Consider the following 21761-nt stretch of genomic DNA (forward strand, 5'->3'; position numbering starts at 1 on the left):
CCCCCCCCCCCCCCCGAAAATCCCTGGATCCGCCCTTGTACAGGTTTAGTGCAACAACACTGTTAAAAAGCAAAGTACACAACACTAATAAAAATTTTATAAATGATGTTCTTTTTGTAGAAATTCAGTGACTGGACCCTGTGCACACTTCTAGCTATAAGCTACTCAAAGTTTACTTAACTTTAAAAAAGCAGTGTTTTAGAGCCACTATTAGTATTACAATGAAATCAAAACAAATTGAACTAAATTGCTTCCTACAAGATTATCTGTGCATGCTAACGTTACAAGAACGCTTATAGTTACACAACTAAACACTTCAATAGGTGTTTCTCCACAGCCTGTAAATAGTTCCTTTTCAATATGAATAAAGACATCAAGCGTTAAGATAATCTAGATACAGGGTTCTACCATACTTCATGTACACAAGTACCACTTCTCTGACCAATAAGTGTGTGTTTTTAAACACTGCATTGAAAAACTCCAAGTTCTGGAATAGTCTTCAATTTAATCATAGAGGGAGAGTACAATAGGGACCCCGAAGTTCCCAAAGACTAAAAAGTTATTTCAACCCCCCCCCCCCCCCCCTCTAAAAAGGCTATCTATCTTTAACTAATTAGTATTTGATTACCGGAAACTGTCAACTGCATTTGACCAAATTTTTGGATATAGAAAATTACTTAACTTTTACACCAGCCAGCTGCAACTGCGTGGCACTCCAGTCAAACTTTCGTACAGAGCCCTTCACCTAAAATTTGCCTGCAGCTTTTGAGATTATGTGCTACATGTGGGAGTGTTTTACAATCAGTATTTGCCACTTTCAAGGATAATCTGCTAAATTGTCAAAGCACCGCAACTTTACAATTTCACGGTTTATTCAGTGTCATGTGTGAACAAAGTGTTTCTTCACAGCCTGTCAATAGTTTCCTTTCAATATGAATAAAAACATCAAGCGTTAAGATAATCTAGATACATGGTTCTTCCATACTTCATGTACACAAGTAGCACTTCTCTGACCAATAAGTGTGTGTTTTTAAACACTGCATTGAAAAACTCCAAGTTCTAGAATAGTCTTCAATTTAATCATGAAGGGAGAGTACAATAGGGACCCCGAAGTTCCCAAAGACTAACAAGTTTTTCCAACCCCCCCCCCCCCCTTCAAAAATGGCTATTTATCTTTAAATAATTAGTATTTGATTACCGGAAACTGTCAACTGCATTTGACCAAATTTTTGGATATTGAAAATTACTTAACTTTTACACAAGCCAGCTGCAACTGCGTGGCACTCCAGTCAAACTTTCGTACAGAGCCCTTCACTTAAAATTTTCCTGCAGCTTTTGAGATTATGGGCTACATGTGGGAGTGTTTTACAATCAGTATTTGCCACTTTCAAGGATAATCTGCTAAATTGTCTCGCAACTTTACAATTACAATAGCATGTGTGTACGTGCTAGGTTTTTTGTTCATTTTTTGTTCATGATCTTTACACACATCTTGAGTATGATCAACAATTAGAGGTTTTTAGTAAAGACCCATGTCAATATATATATGTGATGCGATTAAGCTACATGAGTCGTTTGTCAGGACTTTTCATTTGTAGATACAGGCCAAAATAGGGCCACTTCATTACATCATTTAACCACATCTCTTGATGTTCTGACTTCCATACTTTTTGAATTAAAGATGGTATCAGCATGCAGTTTTCACAGCACTAATGCTGATCTTGTGCTGTTTTCAAATTTGTAACAAAAACAATATGACCGGGGTCGACAAACGACTCATGTAGCTTGATCGCATCGGTACATGACAGAGATCACAAATTCTGTTCAGCCGAAAGGCCACAGGTTAAATGAGGTGATATAATACACTCAAAGACAACAAAAAGAAGTTACCCCAGCACAGTTCTTTTATTTGAAATAATATAGGCCCATGTACTGTGTTGTGAAGCATATCCTGCTAATATAGAAGACAAAAAAGACAAAAATAAATGTTTCACCCCTCCAAAAACCAATTAAATTAAGTAAACGCATGCATCTACTGTACTTTAGTCCAGGGTGTAGAAGTTGTTTTTGCTTAAAATGTGTCCGGGAGTTCCTGTTTGTCAGACAAATTTTGTTTAATTTTGTTTTCGAAAACGATCCAAGTAATGGGCCACCATGACGAACAACAAAGGAAATAACATCTGGAAAAAACGACGAAAAACAATCAGGCACGTTAGAGATATATTCCTCTTAAAACAGGCTACCAGTGGAAGGAAACATGCACTAGGCAAGGAGTTCCAAAGAAATACAGAGCATGTGAAAAAAAGGTATTAGAGGAGGGGGGTTAAAATTATGAGAGTCCTTATGGCATCTTGTTTTTACATGCAAATGCGAGTGCTATCATGAGCTTTTGTTCTTTGTTAAGGCACAAAAATGTCAGTATACAAAAAATGTTATTGAATAGATTGTTTGGTTTCTGTTTTGTTTAAACCTCTTTAATTTGAGTAAGCGAAATGTGCTGGAAATATTTTGTTTAATAATTGTTACTGTAGCATATGACATGACTTACATCAAAATGATGTAAGGACACTGAAACTAGGTTACATGCCCGACTTCACTTGCACATGTAACCTTTTGCTATGTAGTTCCGGAATTGTTATTTTTTTTGGGGGGGGGGGACCTGTCATATGAACATTGATAAAACGAAGAGATTATGATTTATCTGAAACAGTCGATGAAAGAGCTGATCAGTCAAGAGGTCAGTTATGAACATTTAAAGCCAGAGTCCATCATTTGCAGCCGTTCGAAAAATAACTGGTGTAATTTTTGTTGAAAAACATACTTGGTTGAAAGATATTAAGGGGGCGAAACTCCCTAAGAAATTATTCTTTCTGGCAAGCTGTAATTTTGAATTAATCACCGAAAGAAGGCCTTTCTTAAGACGCACCTTAGGAAAATTTAAATTAGTAGTTTGTTTTGTTATTCAGTGCGCGCAAGCATTGGCTCGAGGCACACAAGAGACAAGAAACGGGACTGCTGGAAATGCCCAGAGAGGGTAAGAGAGTAGACAAAATTTCTGCAACATCATGTCTCGCTTTCAACACCTTCGTTCCAGCCATGCTGGGTATCTCTGCGTATGTCGTCTCTGGCCAGTCGGTTTGACCTCTCTTCTGGGGCATCTCTGGAGCATCGGGTAGTTGTACATCAGATACACTTTGCCAACGCCGGATTATGGTGTTCCCATGGCTTGTTGCGAAGATCTCAGCCATCGAGTGACTAAATATTTTGAAACTCAGTACATGCATAGAGCAACTCTTCATGAACATACCCAAGACATTTCATGACTACAGGTCAAATTGTTTTGGAATTTGTGGCTAATTAATTATTCATATGTACGAATGGAAATTCTGGTCTGTATATACGACGTATATGGTAAACATTTTTCACTGCGTGACAACCCCCGGTTCAATTTTTATATTTTGGTGTCAAAAGATGCGCAAGGCTTGAGGCTAAAAAGTCACAACAGCTCGGGTTGCGAAAAAACTTTTTTTAAAGGCTATCGCGGAAAAAGTCGAGGGGGGGGGATACTCCCCCCCCCCCCCCCCCGGCCCTTTTAGGGTTAACAACTGTAAAAGGATATACCCAAGTAATCTTGCGAAAACTACAAGTCACTTTGGGTCAGATGTGTGAAAAAATGGTTCGCAAGTACATGACGAAGAACTTATCCCAACATTTCATCAACAACAATCTTAAAGTGCTCAAAGTGAATAAATTCTCTGTTCTGGAATCCTGCTGAGGTAGATCGCTTTGTGTCTTCACAAAATGACTTCTTTCTGTATTTCTTGTGGCCTTGCATTGGCTTGCCACAAAGAATGCAAGTAGGATTACTTTCCTTTCTTGTTTTTTTAGGCATCAATTTGTTTGATCTCCTTTCCTTCTGAGCCCTGGAGTAGGTTGTTGATCGTGCCCAGGTAGGAGAGGAATCAGCGGAGGCAACAACTTGGGAGGAACTGGTTGAGGGGTCAGTTGACAAACCAGAAGAAGGTCCAGCAGCAACGGATGGCAACGACAACTTTGAAGAAGTAGTCGAGGAGTCAGACACTAAGACACCAGAGTGCCGACCAGCCGAGGAGACAAATGGCGAAGAACAAGTTGCGGGACGAGTCAAGGTTCCTGCCAAATTGAACTGTGCTCTTGAGGCACCAGGAGAGCGTCCAGTATAAACCGACGACAATGGTCTGGCACCTAGCGAGAGGTCAGACCCTGCAGCACCAGATGAGGGACCAGCTGAGGTGACAACTCTTGGAGGGGAAGTGCCTGTTGTAGTGAATAGTGCTCTTGGGGCAACAGGAGAGGGACCATGGGAGGAAAACTGTGGCGGCAAAGAGCCAGTCATGAAGTGAGACCCTGCGGCGCCAGAAACGGGACTGCTGGAAATGCCCAGAGAGGGTAAGGGAGTAGACAAAATTTCTACAACATCATGTCTCGCTTTCACCACCTTCGTTCCAGCCATGCTGGGTATGTCTGCGTATGTCGTCTCTGGCCAGTCGGTTTGACCTCTCTTCTGGGGCATCTCTGGAGCATCGGGTAGTTTTGCACCAGATACACTTTGCCAACGCCGGATTATGGTGTTCCCATGGCTTGTTGCGTTTGTGCTGGCAAGTGCCTCTTGTCGGCGAAGGAACTCCCGGACACATTTTGTGTTAACTTTGGGGAGGGGGATACCCAGCTTGCTTAAGATGGGATCTTCTACCATAACCCTTTGCTGCATGCGTTCGTACAGCTTAGTGATCTTACACTTCTCAGGCGATGCGACGCCACCGGCACGCAGCCAAATGTGCTTCACAACGCAGTACATAAGCCTATTTCGTTTTACATCAATTACCTGTGCTGGGGTGTAACGATTTCGAAATTTGACCCGCTGTGTTATGGCTGCATCCTCTGGATCCCCTTTTGTCCGACCATACAATGTGTTCCCCCAATGAGTCTTATAGCGGGACTGGAACTTCTGGGGACTCTTGTCATGTTCGTCCAGCTGATTCCATGCCTCGATCACCAAGCGTCTTGTCTCAGCAGACAGGGCAAGCTTGCCCTCATCGGTGGCGATGTTTGTCAGTAGCTGACTGAGTTTTTCCACTTTTGCAAACCCCGGGAGTGGATTCATGCCACAAACATCTTCCTGCAATGAAAGAGTGGTGAAAAAAAGTAAAATTTAGTGAATTAACTTGCAACAAAACTCAGTAATGACTGCCGGAATCCTAGCTGATGCAATCGAATGGCGCTGAAATGACATTTTGTCTAAAAAGGGCATTTTTATAAATAAAGCACAATCGCTATAGCAAACGATCAATATAACAACCACCATTTAAGAGCCTCATTGGGTTCATTAAAGTGGTGTTCTGTATTGCAAAATAATGTTTGATTTTCACATTTGAAATTGATTCACTTTGCAAACCTCCGAGCAACGCAAAACCTGCCAACCTACTGATTCACTTTTGAATAGATTTGTTAACTGACCAGTTTGAAATTTAACTGTACACTTCATGTGTGATATTTCATTGTGACGTTTCAAATTAGAGGGCAAAATTCTCTCAAACAAGGTCAGTCACCAGTCGGTCAGTCACCATTTTTTGTTCCATACTTTTCAGTCTACAAAAGTAAACATCCTAAATCCTTAACATAAATTATTACTACTGACAAAAACTCACACAGGCAGGATCCAGAGCTTCAGCCGTCTCATTAGTTGTCACTACCATGTGGACAGGGGTGACAGCAGTACCTTGAGTAAGGTCAGCCTCACTGTTGTAACCATCATCGAGACCCTCGTCACTCTCCTCGTTGGTCATCACCTCTTCTTCCTCAGTGGGGCCCTCGTCTCGCAGAGCTGTAGAGGAGGTGATGTGCATCTCATCTGTGCTGCCTGTGCTCTGCATAAACAGGTACTCAAGCCCAAGAAGTTCATCATTTGATTCTGCCGGTATCCTGAAGTTTTCTTCCTCAATCTCTTCTTCACCGAAGAGCGCTCTGCATCGGGTGTTCAGACGATTGATCAGTGGGCCAGAGTAGATCCTGTGCTTGCGCCCCTTTCTGCCGAATACTGCACTGGCCTCACGGTCAGCATTCCATCGAGCGATGCCACTCAGGAGATAGACCTGAAATGGTCTTGGGTCACAGTGAGGACCTGAATAACACAGTTTTGAAATGAAGTTTGGTTAGAACACAACACTGGATAAAGCTGTACATGTAGATGATCAGAAATTAGAGAAATTTATAACTTGTCTTGATTAGCCATACGTTATGAATTTCCCAAAAGTAAGTTCACGATTTCTGGAATTGGTAGTTGACACTCCAGTCGTTGCAATAAAACCAATTCGAGCCCAAATAAATCAAGTTTTTAAGTTACAACTGCAGCCAAACGGAGCCAAACAGGGGGGAAAGATAATCCCTTGAAAGCATGTGGCACTTGGTGGCAAAGAAAATAAACAAACAAATATATACAAATGACAAGCCAGTCTGTCGGTTTATCTCAACATACCTGGTATCATTTTAGGCAGATGAACGTGAAATCCCTCAAGGCTGTTGTTACCACGTACACAGGCATAGTATGGTAGCTGAACACCATTCTTGACGGCGAGTTTTGCCACACTGTACATACTCATCTCAGGCGGATCTTGTAAACATTCAAGATGTTTCTGCTGGGCAGCCCACACCTCATCTATGGCCTCAGGAGATTTGAACAGTGAGATGCCATTCTCATCCAGGCCAGCATCTCCCTTCAATGCCTCAATAGTGTCGCTGACACGCCTGAAACCTTCTTGAACACCAAGAGTGATCCTTCTCACGTAGTGCTTCATGACGTCATGCGTAATGTGGAAGTGCACTACTTCTTCATCTGACAGGGAACTGTACTTTGCTGGGGAGCCATCACGAACTGCCTGGATGAGCAGGTCAAGGTCTTGACGGTTGTATGCAAACACTGCACCTGACAGGGCAGACTTGAAGAGAGCATACTTAGGGTGACTGTCCGTGCGAACAGCACAATGAAACCGATGCATCCAGTGCCAAGCATCAAGCCGGATAACCATCCCGGAATCTACCCAAGTATGGAAGAGCGTCTCCACAGCTGTTGCACCATGACCCCTACAGCAACCACGGTCAACGTACATGACTTCTGGAGGTGGTTGGCCAGCTTTCTCATACCTGGTCATGAGTCCCTCTGCCATAGGTGTCAGCTTGTCTGTTGACTCCTCGCATGTCAGCACAAAGGTGACAATCTGGTTCTTTTCATTGCCAACACTGGTGAACCATTCAGCTGTGCCACGACTTGCTCCAGACAACTTTTTGCAGATCTGACGAAAAAGAAGAAAACAGGCATACTATAAATACACATACATAAAAAAGAAATCCGTAAGCCCCCCCCCCCCCCAAAAAAGATACTGAACAAAACACACACCAAATTGTTTGTTATTGTCATAAATTCCTGGCAAGCAACTTGGAATTAAAAGATAAAACAAGGAAATTTGAATTTACGCAATTTGTAATGGCATTTATGAGAACTGACTGAAAATGATGAGGATATCAGCAGATTCGAGGAAAAGTTGCATGACTGACATTCCCATTTAAACTGCATCAAAGTGTTTGTCAAGTGAATTCTAATGTCACGTAATCGTTTACGTAACAGGTAAATCCACACTGTGGTACAGTGGCATGTAACCTAACTTTGTTTTAATGTGTTTCAACACAACTTTGGTCATCCTTTCCCAAAAAAATCCCTATAATTGAAGAGATCAGAATGCAGGATCAGAGATGATAAATTTCTGCAGGAAAAAAGTTGTCATCAGGAATACAATTTATAGACTACCTTTTTTGTAGAGTCAAACTTCAAAACTCTGCCGAAGATGGACAGAACCTGAGTGCGATAGTCTTGCACGTGGTTAGCCTCTTCGAGCAGAAATGCATGTCGCAGTAGGCGAGGTGAAGGAAGCTCATGTCTCTCGGGTGGTCGTTTGAACTGGTGACCCAAAGCAGAGACTATCCCTCCAGGTTTGGCCAGGGTGTAGAGAAGGGTGGTGTACATATCCTTCCTGTTTAGGTAGTCCTCACAGTGGTTCTCCTGTATTTGCCTCCAAACTTTGGACATCGTGTTCCCTTCTGTTCGGTCTCGGAGGAGCTGAACTACATTTTTATCTACACCACGTCTGAAAAACAATAAATGCGATAAAAATAATCATCAAACAGAAACGTGGGCGGAACAGGTGACCAATGCGGGGATATGTAAGGGGATAGCGTGAACGCAGTCCCCACAATCAGAAATTGTACCACAATCAGAAATTGTACTCCCGAGAACACGGATGAAACACACCAAAAATGAATTCCCAAATCACTATACTTGCTGTTGTTAGATCAGAAGAGCCCTGACAATCTTTACAATTACGAATATTGAAGAATTGTATATGGGTCACATTACATTGAAATTGAATTCCCAGCTATCCATGGCTCTGCTTTTCAGAAACGTAACGAGACATTTTTTTATGAGACCATAAAAGGTTTTGCCCTTCACGGGTAAATAAACGCTGTTGACACCCCCCACTGCCTCCAAGTCTCAGAAAATCTCTATGGTGGGACTCGAACTCACAGCTTCCTGCTGTTCTAGTGCAGATGTTTTACCACTGGACCACAGAGCTTGCCGGTGTAGCATGAATTTAGGTTTTATGAAATACGGACTCATTGGTGGTATTGCGCATGCTCATGCACAGATAATTAGGAGAGGGACCGGTCACGTGAGAGGGTTTAACCAATAAAAAGGAAGAAGAGTCCGATTTTCATACGATAATGTTGGTTTATCATATTTGTTGTTCTTGAATAAATATCAATAAAAATGCACGAAAACCATCTGTACTTACCGAGCTGTTAGAACTGCTGGAAAAAATGCCTGATGAGCTTCACTCAACTGCTTGATGATGTCCATGTCCCATGCCAAGAATCTCCCCCATTTTACCCTTTTATCTCCACTTTTGCTTGCTGCCTTGTTGCATGGCCCACAGCTGAGGACTTCGGTCAACATGGAATACCACCCAGAAATGTCGCAGATTTGCCTGACCTTTGAGTGATATCCAGACCGATAGAGGAAGATGTTGCTGTCTTCGCGGCCAGGACAGTTAAGACGTGGACACCGGATACTGTACTGCCAGACACCAAGGGGGCGCCAGAAAAAAACCCGTGCGTGGAAAAAATGCTCTGGTGCAGGTATGGAACCCTGTGCAAGTCCCGGGCATTCTGGGGGATGGAACCACATTCTGTCGCTCTTCAGGACGTGGCGTCGCCTGTACTCCCCCTTAACATCTTTGTAGACCTGAATGGGCCCAAACATCCCCCGCTCCGAATCACACTTCAGCCACTTACGATCAGTAGCTGGGATACCTCCCGAACCATCAATCTCCCATGATTTGCACCAGCCTTCATAGGAGATCTCTGATGCTTGAACTTGAATTTCTTGTACCTCGGGTGATGCTACTGGGGATGAGCGGTGGCTGGATGCCATCGGGGGAGCACGAGATGTGGATGCCACTGTTGATGGGCGGGGGCTGGATGCCATCGGGAGAGCGCGAGATGTGGATGCCACTGTTGATGGGCGGGGGCTGGATGCCATCGGGGGAGCACGAGATGTGGATGCCACTGCTGATGGGCGGGGGCTGGATGCCATCGGGAGAGCGCGAGATGTGGATGCCACTGGGGATGGGCGGGGGCTGGATGCCATCGGGAGAGCGCGAGATGTGGATGCCACTGGGGATGGGCGGGGGCTGGATGCCATCTGGGGAGCACGGGATGTGGATGCCACTGGGGATGGGCTGCTTTCCGATTCAGAAGCCATCTTCCGCTTCTTTAAGGGGATGGATGATGTACTGCATTCATCTTTGGTATTTGGAGTTGCAGTTGTGACCTTGAAAATGGAAAGGTTTTATGTTAAATTTTGACACAAAACAGAAAAAAAATGGTCAGCACCAGCACCATTACATTTGACATTTTCAATCAAGATATGTTTAGTATTACAGTGTGATTCTTGTTGAACAGATGAAGGGGCAAACTAAGCACCTTTTCCGAGTTAATTCCAGGCAGTATTTGGATCTTTTTTAATCATTTTAAAAATACCTAGAATAAAGGAGGAAGAGGAATGTTTGAATTTCTGTTGCATGACCTTACTTAATTCTTTTTTTTTTTATAGGGCAGGCATGCAACTGGGAATTCTGACAAAAGGGAGTGAATTAATTGATATCTGTCCAAGACAGTTTCCACTGTTTATTAAAATATATTGGTTTAGTTAAAGAGGAATTCAGCTGATCTGAGGAAAAGTTCCATGCCTGATATAGACCAAAACTCACCTTGGCATCCTTATCAGATATGTACTGGCGAAACCGCTTCAGTTGCTGACTTGAAATTGCTTTCACCGATATCTCCAGCCAGTATCTCACCGAGCAGTACGCCTTTTTACAAAGTTGTACAGTGTCTTGGGAGGCAGCTTGTGGGTCGTTTTGGTAGACGGTTCTGTACATATTGTACATGTCCCACATCTCAGAGAATGTGCGGCTGCGAAATGCTGGCACTGGATACACGCACTCGTCTATGTTTTTTTCCAAATGCGTTGACACCTGGCGGAAGGATTCGGCATATCTCCAAAGAAGATCTTTCACCCATCCATCCCGAATCGGTACTTCTCTGGCCCGATTGTGTGTCTCCTTAATATGTTTGTCCACCAAGCTGAAAGAAAATTATAAAAACAAATGAAAGTTATATGAACCTTAATTGATTCCAAACCACAGCCAATGCAATGCCAATATCAGGGATCAATCTGAAATGAAACTAATTTATGGAAGTTGCTTTAATGTCAAGTTTCTTTCCTCATTTTCATAAATTGCATTTTTTTTTATTGTGTTCAATACTTAACAGTTAAAAAGCTGAACTCCTCCATATGTACTCGTTTTATTTATATTTATCATTTCTTATATGGAGTTTGGGTGAAGCCTTCAAAGTTGATTTTTTACCATTTCACACACTGTGCAAATGCCATGCTATTCAAAAACGGACTTTTAATTTGTGCATTACAAACGAAGCAACTTAAATCCAATTATGGACATCTGCCCTTTAAAGCCTGAACTGTATCATTTTGCCCTCAAATGAACCCATCCTGCAAGAACCCAATTATTGTTTGGCAGCCAATAACTTAATTTTCGTGAAGACATCATTCCTCAACTAAACTTTGGTGACTATTTCATCACTCAACAAACAAATTGCATATATTTACTTACAAACAAATCAATTCTCAATTGTGAAACTTGAAATTAGCAAGAATAATGCATCTTGAACAACTTTATATCTAAAATTATCTGCCATCCAAAAGAGAGGGACTTTATGTGTGACATGATGAGATTTTTTTCACCTCAAGGCAAAAGAAAGGAAGAGCGTACTCACTATTTAACATAGCCTACATCATTCTCCAACAGCCACTGGAATGTGCAGTGGGTGTATTTTCCAAAGGTAATGACCAACTGCCCAAGATATTGTTGCTCGGTTGGATTTGGCACACCTCGTGCATTCGCTCGGCGCCTTGCTCCTACTAGTGCCGTTCTCTCATCCCAAAGAATGCTATCAGCAGCACTAGGGGTGGGGTCTCTCTTCTTTCTCTGGTACTCAACTGCAGCTCTTGTACACTTGAGCACGCACTGCTGTCGATCTGGCCTGACTGAAGAGTCATTGATTCGAAACTTGGGCAAGAGCTTGTCGGGATTTCCTGATGCCATGGTGTTGGTCTGCAAATAAGACATTGGATAACATAATATTTATAAGTGGTTTACCAACAAATACCATCATTGTACAAGTACATGTTTACCAGGAAGGATCCAAAAAAGAATTTTGATTGATTCCCCCCCCCCCCCCCTTAAAGAACAGATTGCAATTTCACAACCCCCCCCCCCCCCCCCCCCCGCTTTTAAAGAACAGATTGTATTTTACCTCCCCCTTAAAGAACAGTTTGCAAATATCCCCCTCCCTTTTTAGAAAACATGTTAACCCCCCCCCCTTCCCAGGAACTTTTTTATAAGTTTGTTATGGCCCTGTTCCTATTGAAGAATAAAAATCATCTTTTGTGTTTAGAATCATCTTAAAAACATGTATTAATATCATATTTTGTCAATTTGTGTTGTTTGCTTCTTTTGTCTCTTTGTTCTTTGTTCCCTGAATCAAGAGTTTCTCAGACACCCTAGAGGAAACCATGGGCATACTTTTGAGGTCCAATGGGATTAAGCAGTACAGTATGTGTGTACAAAGAACTTGACCCCATTTGTAGCTATGGAATCTGTGTACTAGTACTCACTGTACTTTTCAAATAGTTTCTTAAAAATCTCCAATGACATTTTACAGAAGTTTCTGTTTTATTGAAAACTAAATTCTCAATGTAATAAAAAGAGACTGTTCAAGGTTGCCCAAGTCATTTTTATAAAAAAAAACACCATATTAACCAAAAAGGAACTTCTCAAACTTTTATAATCACCTTGTACTGAATTAATTGTATAAAGCAAATATTGTTGACACTGTTTGGAGTAGTGCCCCCTAGTTAAAAGAAAATCATTTTATTTTAGTTTCGATGTGTGGATTTCTGTTGGCTTTGATTCAGGTTAAAGTTTGAGAAAGTTTGAGAACTTTCAGTTGTGAAGTTTTGATAGACTGTTTGCATATTTACTTTGTTTTTTCCCCCTAAATTATTTTGCTGAAGATGCTATTCATTTTACTTCCAGATAATGGTGGATTTTATCCACCTTTTAATGAAGAGGTCGGGGTTTTGGGGTAAGTCTCTTTTCAAGTTCTAAAAAAAATTGTTCAGTATTGTTGTCATCGAGTTTCTTAAGCCTTGACAGACTTTGCCTTACTTCTTGACTTCATTGAAGTTTTTGGAGGTTATTTTTCATTTTCTCATTTTGCATATGTTGACATTACATGTGTCAAAAGTGGGCCATGTGGTTTACTTTTACATTGAATTTGTTCTCACCATGGTTCGTCATTAGGGTTTTGAAATCATTTTATGTTGGATTTAAATTTCTGGTTTGATGTTTAGTTTCTACTTTGGTTTGATCATGGTTTGATCTAACTTTTATTACTTTCAGTACAGTCCTGGCTTTAGTTAAGATAATGAAGGACTAGTAACCCTATTTTTTTTAGTCTTTATACTAGTTTTATTAAATATGCCTAGGGTATAAATTTTTTTGTTCAGCCTAGTATTAAACATGGTTGGTTTGAAATCTAATATTTGGTACAGGCTCTCTAGGCCAATTTCCTCAAAAGTTCCCTTTGAAGATCCCGCTGAGTTTACCATGGTTAAATTTTTGGTTAGTTGATCCCCACAGAGGCTATTTTATTCGAGTTCCCACATAATGTGAAGTTTTTTGAGGTCACAAGGGTAGAAGACTGGACTTCTGGGCCCTGGTCAGCCCCTCTCCCAACATGCCCAACATCAGTCCTAAGATCCGAAATTATTGTCGGAAATCGCCGCCTCTCATGATAATAATAATAATAATCCAACCGCAAAAGCCCCAATCAGAAATTGAAAATCCTTTTTTTAACCTCGGTATTAATTATTAGAGAAATTGGGTACATTTTGGCACCAAAGTCGTCGATTTCATTTTTTTTTTCTTTTTTTTTCTGGGGGGGGAAAGCGGTCGTGGCTCGATTTCCGCAGGCAAAATCATATCCTCGGAGCGTGTTGGGACCTTGGCTGAAAGTTTTAGCGTTGCATCGGTAATTTTTGCAATGAAATAAAATGAAAGGAAATGTAACAGTATCTACTAAACTTTACTCACCTATTTGCGGTTCATTTTTCACTGAAAGAACACTCCCGAAGCCGACTTGAAAGCAACTTTTTTTTTTATCTGACCCTTACATTTTGGCTGTACGTGACAGGCCTAACACGCCATGTACATGTACACGTATTTGCATCTACACGTACGTACGTACGTGGCATGCATGCATGCCATACACGCAGCAGACGCTCGCACACGAAAGCGCTGTGTAAAAATCAGTGCACGAGTTGACCTCTGACCTCAGTAACCGTCTCGGCCAATCAGAAGGGCAGTTATCGTAGACTGTAGAAACGTCATTATTGTAGACTGTAGACTGATGTCCAATGAGGAGGTGCCAAATTGTAGACTGTAGACTGTAGGATTGCACTACTGTAGACATGACGTCTGCGATTCCCCCAAATGTGGGGAACTCGGGAGTACAATTTCTGATAGTGGGGACTGCGTTCGCGCTCTCCCCGTGCAATAATTAAAAAGTAGAATTTGAAGCTGGAATGAAATTAACCTGATCTAAACATGTCTCAAGAGTCAAGACTGATTAGTATTAAAATTAGTGAATACGTCAACGTATCTACATGCGTTTACTCTTAACAAGAATCGCACAATAAACTATTTCAATCTTCTGGGACTATGTCGTTTTGAATAGAACTTGTAATGTTTAAAGCCAGGTTGTTGGACATTGCGTTAAAAATTGTGGAATATTTCTCGTGAGTATTGGGCAATAGCAATTTCCTTTGCCTTGTTAATGGCCGTGTACGGCAACATTGAAAACCTGTTTCATTCATGCTGATCATTGTACCAGTTTAAAAAAGAAAATACTCCACTTTTATTCTCTGCTACTTTCGTCCTTGTAATTTTGCGATTCTTTTCCATGTAGCTACTTTTCCAACACCTCTTGATTGATTAAAATCTTGAGGGTTCACAGTACATGTATCTATAAGTGACGATTTTATCGTCTGCAGTCAAATCAAACGAGCCTGTTCCGCTCGTTTTCATTTAGTTACGGATAGAACACCAATTTCTGATGTTCAGCTTGTACATTGACTTGCATTTCGATGTGATGTTTGAATTGAACTCTATGTGTACATGTAATGGCTGTCTTGCGTGCATGGTCCCCTTATGTCCAACCATGAAACTGATTAGGACTCATGTTGTATTCTTCCACCTGACAATATAAGCCTCAATCATGGCATTTCTTGTTTGAGCAGACGGAGACGGCTTTCCCTCTTCTGCGGCGATGTCTGTCACGAGCTGACTGCTTCTCTACTTTCCCTTCAGAGAGAAGAACGGTCACAGACATATTCCTGTTATTGAAAAATATTAAAGAGGTGGATTTATTCCCCGGAAAAAGGACCAGCAGAGGATACAACAGATATTCATGGGGCCAGATTTTGACTGGACACCTTCTTTGTCATGCTTAGGTTTTTGTTTTCAAAACCTTGAACGAAAGTAGTTTATTCTGAAGGAGCCCAAAGATAAAGCAATTACAAGTAAAATATATACATTAAAATGAGTATCAAACATTAAAATGACAAAATATAGAAATGAACAGCTAACAAGAGCCCAAATACTTAAGATTATTATATTCATTTGACCTCAACAGAGCAAATACAAACAGTGAAATGAAACGGAACAAAAATTAGACATAAATTGGCTGGAAAAAAATACAACAAAAGTAACGTGTAAACATGGCTCAAAGGTAATTTGACACAAGACATCTGAACGTTTCATTAGATGCAAAACTCGTGCTTTTACATGTGCAATTTTAAGTACGTATGTGAAGATGGGGCGAGCAGGTAAGTAAATCAACGTTTGGTAAATGCTGTGAATTTAGCCCCTGTTGAAACATGTGTATGGAAATGCCATGATATGTCTGTCGACTGTGTATACCATTTACAAAGTAAGCGACAGTGTATCGTCTTCTTTGGGCGCAAGTGTGCAGTCGAAAGGGACTCTTTTCGTTAGCACGTCGGAGACATCTGCATCACCATCATCAAGTGCTTCCATAAGGAGTGGAACAACAACAGCGTAGGTTGGGAAGCCATCTTCAGATGAAGTAAGCTCTACATTGTCACCCAGTACTTTAAAAGCGACAATTGTGACTCTTCTGTCTTCAAAACATTTGTTTTATTGTCAAGATGGTGGATTTTTCAAGATGGATGGGGTTTTTTTTCATAGTGTGTAAAGGCACGTTATCCCTTGGCAACAATTTTGTTGGAAACAAACAAAATGAAAATAGATGTGCAAGATATATTGCAAATCTTGTAATTGGTATGCATACATGTACTAATCATTATAAGTACATCTGTGCAGTTGCAATTTGTTTTCGACAAAGGGTTTTGTTTATGGCCATTTTATATTTGATGACCCAAGTATGTCAGTCCGATTCATTGAGTATGGTCAATGAGTGTTGGCCAATGTATCTTTCAGAAATTGATATTTTGTGGGAACTGTATGTCTGTTGATAAAATATGCGTCAACTTAGAAGAAAACCTTTAGAAGGCTCAGCACAATTTTAAACAAAAATGTGATATGACTTCTTCCTTATTGCGACATCTAGAATTTTAGTATCCAGTTAGATCAGCAGCAAACTCAACAGAAAATCCCGTCTCGAGTTCTTCTTGTCGATGTCACGCTCTGTCGCGTATCACTCAATTGTAATACGAATTCCTCCTATATCTCCTTCTTTCTATCCTTTTGTCAATCTTTAACATCCCAACAGCTCATCAACAACTGTTTAAAAATGATCAAAGTTAAGAAATTCCTTGTTCTTGAGACTTGCAGAGGTATATACTGTTTTGTGTCCTTACGACTTCTTTCGATATTTCACGTGGCCTTGCACTGGTTTGCCACAAAGGATGGAATAGGGAATGTAGACAGGGGTGACAGCAGTACCTTGAGTAAGGTCAGCCTCACTGTCGTAACCATCATCGAGACCCTCGTCACTCTCCTCGTTGGTCATCACCTCTTCTTCCTCAGTGGGGCCCTCGTCTCGCAGAGCTGTAGAGGAGGTGATGTGCATCTCATCTGTGCTGCCTGTGCTCTGCATAAACAGGTACTCGAGCCCAAGAAGTTCATCATTCGATTCTGCTGGTATCCTGAAGTTTTCTTCCTCAATCTCTTCTTCACCGAAGAGCGCTCTGCATCGGGTGTTCAGGCGATTGATCAGTGGGCCAGAGTAGGTCCTGTGCTTGCACCCTTTTCTGCCGAATACTGCACTGGCCTCACGGTCAGCATTCCATCTCAGGAGATAGACCTGAAATGGTCTGGGATCACAGTGAGGACCTGAATAACACAGTTTTGAAATGAAGTTCGGTTAGAACACAACACTGGATAAACCTGTACATGTAGATGATCAGAAAATAGAGAAATTTATAACTTGTCTTGATTGTCTTAACTTGTCTTGAAATACAGTATCATATATTTTTACTCGCAGAAAACTCTCCCTCAAAATGTTGGCTGTCTGATGGCAAATCTTGTAATTGGTATGCATGTACTATCCATTATACATCTGTGAAGTTGCAATTTGTTTTCGACAAAGGGTTTTGTTTATGGCCATTTATATTTGATGACCCAAGTATGTCAGTCCGATTCATTGAGTATGGCCAATCAGAAAAGTAAACATTTTGGCCAACGTATCTTCCAAAAATTGATATTTTGTGGGAACTGTAATTTCTGATTGATAAAATATGCGTCAAATTTTTGACAAATGGTTGACAGAGGTCAGGTAGTGTCATATAAGGAGGGCGCTCTCTAGCAAGAACCAGAAAGTCGGACTCCGAGAAAATCAGCACCTGTTTTATTTTGCCAGGACAAATGTGAGAGAACCATTTAAAATTATCTATCCATTCCAGCTCAGGAATTGAAATAGTTTGCCATGGTTACACATGGCGTATTCCGATCGTGGGGACTGCGTTCGTGCTAGCCCTATCAATCCAATCGTAGTATTACGTGACTTCTTATTCTTATAGGCTGTCTCTGAATGATGTATTCTCCCGAATGTGGGGAACTCGGGAGTACAATTTCTCAATAACCCACATGTCACACCAATTTTACAACATTGGGTTGGCCACCGACAGGCCTTGCAGTGTTACCCGTTTATTCTTTCTTCTTCTTTTTTCTTCTTCTTCATGAAATTAATATTTACATTTATACGATGATATGCTAAATAATAATAGTCAACTATGGATCCAATTTTTATAGAGATCCCAGATTGTGGATACATACACAACGACAATCTTTACAAATAACTTCAACGCCTCTGATGCACTTCTCTGTGACTTGTGCCATCATATAAAATCAATTAAGTTGTGATTTGTATGTTGATCCTGCACGCCTGCGGAGTGAAAAACCAGAGAGAAAAACTCTTGCGAGAAAATTCTCTGGAAACCCCCGCTAGACGAACAAGACTAATAGTAGTATGGTTTCCACTAATTTCTCTAAACAGTACTTTTCCCGTATTGAGAGTTGCGACATTGCATGACTTTATGGTCATAGTGCCCGATTTCAAAATCTAATCTATTAATGAGATATTATAATAATAATGATCATGAACTATAAACTTGAAAGAAGTCGAGCCTGCCGGTGCTCAGATGGTCCATGCTGACTAAGCACCGCCTTATATACTCCCCCTTTTTACTCCAATCTTCATCCGCGTATGGCGGAGTGACATTTACACTTATTGAGAACTGCATTTCGTTCTAATTCGCCCCGCTCAACCGAACGAAATACCATTTCTTAAAATGATTACTGCATTTGCGCTATCACCAGGCAATGCAACTATGAAGTGGAATGCGATAAACGATTTGACGTCGCTGGGCTAGTTTTCGTTTTACATTGCAGCAAACCTTCTTTCAGTGTCGACCACGCTCAGCCCCTGTGTAAGGAGGGCGGTACATTGTGTCTTGTTAACACATTCTATTCGTTTCCAAAATGAAAGTATAAGCCTGTGGATTTCGTTTGTTTTGTCTGTTTAAGGGTGGGACAACCTCGCCCAAATCTCGGAATATTTACATGCCTATATTAGTTGATAACTGCAACCTTTAATATACATACTGATGACGTCTCCCTGACAGGTATTAATCGCATCACTTGATTGAGCAACTTTTCCTCCATATTTTGCAGAATCTCACACCTGTAATGGATTCCAACATCGGCTGTATCTACTAGATCTAGTGTTATTTAGTTATTAAAGCGGGGACACTTGTACAATAAACATATAACTAAACATATTTAGGTGAAGTCAACCCAGCTTCGCATTGGAGAGTTGTTTACTTTTTTGAGCATCCGTCGTTGTCATTATTTTCAGTAGACGCATCGCTAAGAATATTGTTAATATTGTTATACCTTTCTCTCTTGAAGTCGCTTTTTTTTCTCTATCTTGTCAGACGTGATGTCAAAAATGCAGGACTTCTTTTTTTTGCATTACAATATGCATGTAAAATAATAATGAACACAATTAATGTACTGGTAATTTTTACACTTGAAATAAAGCAAAATTGATTCACAATGGCTTATATGAAAACCATTATCGATGATGCTTCTTCGTTTGTATTCGTCATGTTGGTAAGGTTTGGCACTATCAGTAAATCATATATCTTCATTCATCCACTCTCCTGCACAAAGGAATGAACATGTGGCAAGTCGACCGAACAACGGCTATATTGTCCACATAATTATTGAGGCGTTAACTCGTTAACAATAGTTTGCATACCAATAGATATCGCGCATGCGCAAGGTGAGAGACAAAACTGTGGTTCCATGCTCGCTTTTCCCTCCTTAAGCAAGCAGTGAGCACAACGTTACACGTCTCTATTGCGTACTTGGAAACTTTTGAAGACGATCATACTTACCTGGCTCAGGAGATACCGTGATCAAGTAGGCGGTTCTCCCATTGCGAGGCCTTACCATTGCACTTCGGTGGGCTGACTGATGCGATTCCCCCAAACGTGGGGAACTCGGGAGTACAATTTCTGATAGTGGGGACTGCGTTCGCGCTATCCCCGTACAATCAAACCAAAAATAGAATTCATGCAACCGGCAATGTCAAACATTTACTACTAGTGTCGCCGTGGTGCTTCAGGCGCTCTGTCTCACGTAATGGAGTAAATATCGGAATCTTGGTATGGGTTAAAATCCGCATTTAGTGTCTCTTGAATGAGGATCTCTCTACCGGTTGCCCTATAATAAACGCTGATGGCAATGTAGCTAGGTACCGGATGGGTGTTATTTTCACATATTTTCACATTTCATTATTTTCACAGCGCTGCATGTGTGTACATTATATCGCTTGCCTAAATGCCAGGCAAGCGATATAATGTACACACATGCAGCGCTGTGAAAATATCAGTGCACGAGTTGACCTCTAACTCACTAACGCGTTTCGGCCAATCAGATGTAGAGTAGTTATTGTAGACCGTAGACTCGTTATTTTTTTTAGTATTTCAAACATTTAATGTAACCAGCTAGATTTAATATGTACAATTATTGTATATCAGAATATGTGATAAGTAGAAAATCCAAATAATCTCTGAGTGGTCCCCGTTTGCCATTTCACAGGTCTGTGTCGTGACTATGGCTATAATGTGGGCGTGAGCCCAGACTGTTTATGGCATACATGTATATGGGTACACGTATATGGCATCTGGCTAGTCTCCTTTGAACATAGACAAACCGGACGTATTGGGGAACCGCCAACACAGGGCTGTATAGCTCAGTTGGTAGAGCACTGGAACAGTCACCCGGAGGTCACAGATTCAAACCCCGCCCAAGTCAATTTCTCTGTTCAACTTTTCCGTAACCATTTTCAAGAGATGGAAGATTAATTCAAAGCAATTATTGATATTAAAATTAAACTCTCTTTAAACTTGTCTACACCAGAAATTGGACATTTCGCTGATTTGTAGTGTCAGTATACTGGCAGCAACTTCCAATGAGCAAACTTTTCCTCACAAAAAAAAAACAGTAAGCAATTGTTTGGGTTTACAATTTGAACAGAAAACCCCTAAACTGAATTGCCGTATCTTCCTGAAATGACACCACACCACCACAGCCATATAATCTCTGAGTAATCCCCGTTTGCCATTTCACATGTCTGTGTCGTGACTATGGCTATAGTGTGGGCGTGCAGACATGGGTATGGGTTCCGTGCGCCAACAAAGAGGGCGCATCATGCCATCATCTTTTGAGAGCATGCGCGTACTGTATTGTTTCGCGCGCGTGAAGCACGCACGACAACGTGCAAAAGCTATGGCCAGGCGTCCAGAATATGCCTCGTGTCTCGGCAATGGAGCAATAGTTCGTTCGAGAAAAAAAATTATGTCTGTCGCCAGGAACATTTTAGGTTTTTTTTATTTGGAAGTTTGCTTTCAACCCTGCTTTCAATGACGACCACGCCCTCAGCCCCGCACCCCATTGCAAGGAGTGTGGTGCAATGTTTCTCGCTTGACACATTCTTGGTTAACTTAAGCATGAAATAAGCTTGTTTATCTCGGATTTTTTTTTCTTTTTTTGGGGGGGGGGGGGTGTTGTGTACAGGTCCTTTCTGTAGAGGTACTCCTCGTAGTGATTCTCTTGGATTTGCCGCCAGACTTTGGTCATGGTGTTTCCTTCGGTTCTGTCTCCGATGAGCTGCACCAACTTCTTATCTACGCCACGTCTGAATAAAAAAACAAACAAAATAATCAAATGTTTTTGTATAACATATATATCTATTATTCGCAATACACTTACAATATTGTTAGACAAGACAAAATAACTGTGAAATGGATTTCCCTGCTGTCCATGCCTCTGGTTTTCATGAATTTAAACGACATAATCTTTGTGTGGGTTTGAAACTGCTCGTTTTCGTCACGTTATTGTTGTGACAACTGAGGATGCCGCGTAGTTGTGATTTAAACGTTCAGAAATCATGTGCATGTGCAGATCAGAAATGTTCTG

General features: G+C 41.2%; 1 protein-coding gene and 2 non-coding genes across 3 annotated transcripts; 2 read left to right on the forward strand and 1 right to left on the reverse strand.

Annotated features, from left to right (window-relative positions):
- Nucleotides 1-3607: 3607 nt before the first annotated feature.
- LOC119740580 lies at nt 3608-11774 on the reverse strand. The gene is made up of 7 exons (XM_038215925.1): nt 11446-11774; nt 10359-10734; nt 8883-9919; nt 7841-8177; nt 6515-7355; nt 5688-6160; nt 3608-5158 (listed from the first exon to the last, which is right to left on the reverse strand). Exons 1-7 carry the CDS (start codon nt 11772-11774, stop codon nt 3701-3703), a joined length of 4851 nt encoding a protein of 1616 aa, XP_038071853.1. The 3' UTR covers nt 3608-3700.
- Nucleotides 11775-14129: 2355 nt separating this feature from the next.
- On the forward strand, nt 14130-14285 carry LOC119742218. Its single transcript, XR_005272841.1, has one exon. It is a non-coding gene; the product is annotated as a U1 spliceosomal RNA (small nuclear RNA).
- A 5382-nt stretch (nt 14286-19667) lies between these two features.
- Nucleotides 19668-19829, forward strand: LOC119742210. Its single transcript, XR_005272833.1, has one exon. It is a non-coding gene; the product is annotated as a U1 spliceosomal RNA (small nuclear RNA).
- The last annotated feature ends 1932 nt before the right edge of the window (nt 19830-21761 follow it).

This window comes from Patiria miniata, unplaced genomic scaffold (genome assembly GCF_015706575.1).
Source record: "Patiria miniata isolate m_02_andy unplaced genomic scaffold, ASM1570657v1 HiC_scaffold_5, whole genome shotgun sequence".
Lineage (NCBI taxonomy): Eukaryota > Metazoa > Echinodermata > Asteroidea > Valvatida > Asterinidae > Patiria > Patiria miniata.

Bases quoted from the DNA above. Each gene is read 5' to 3' on its own strand.
- LOC119740580 (XM_038215925.1), bottom strand. From the start codon at position 11,774: ATGGCATCAGGAAATCCCGACAAGCTCTTGCCCAAGTTTCGAATCAAT. The intron at 9,920-10,358 runs GTGAGTTTTGGT...TCCATTTTCAAG, and splicing joins TATCTGATAAGGATGCCAAG to GTCACAACTGCAACTCCAAA. The intron at 6,161-6,514 runs GTATGTTGAGAT...TGTGTTATTCAG, and splicing joins TCTGCCTAAAATGATACCAG to GTCCTCACTGTGACCCAAGA.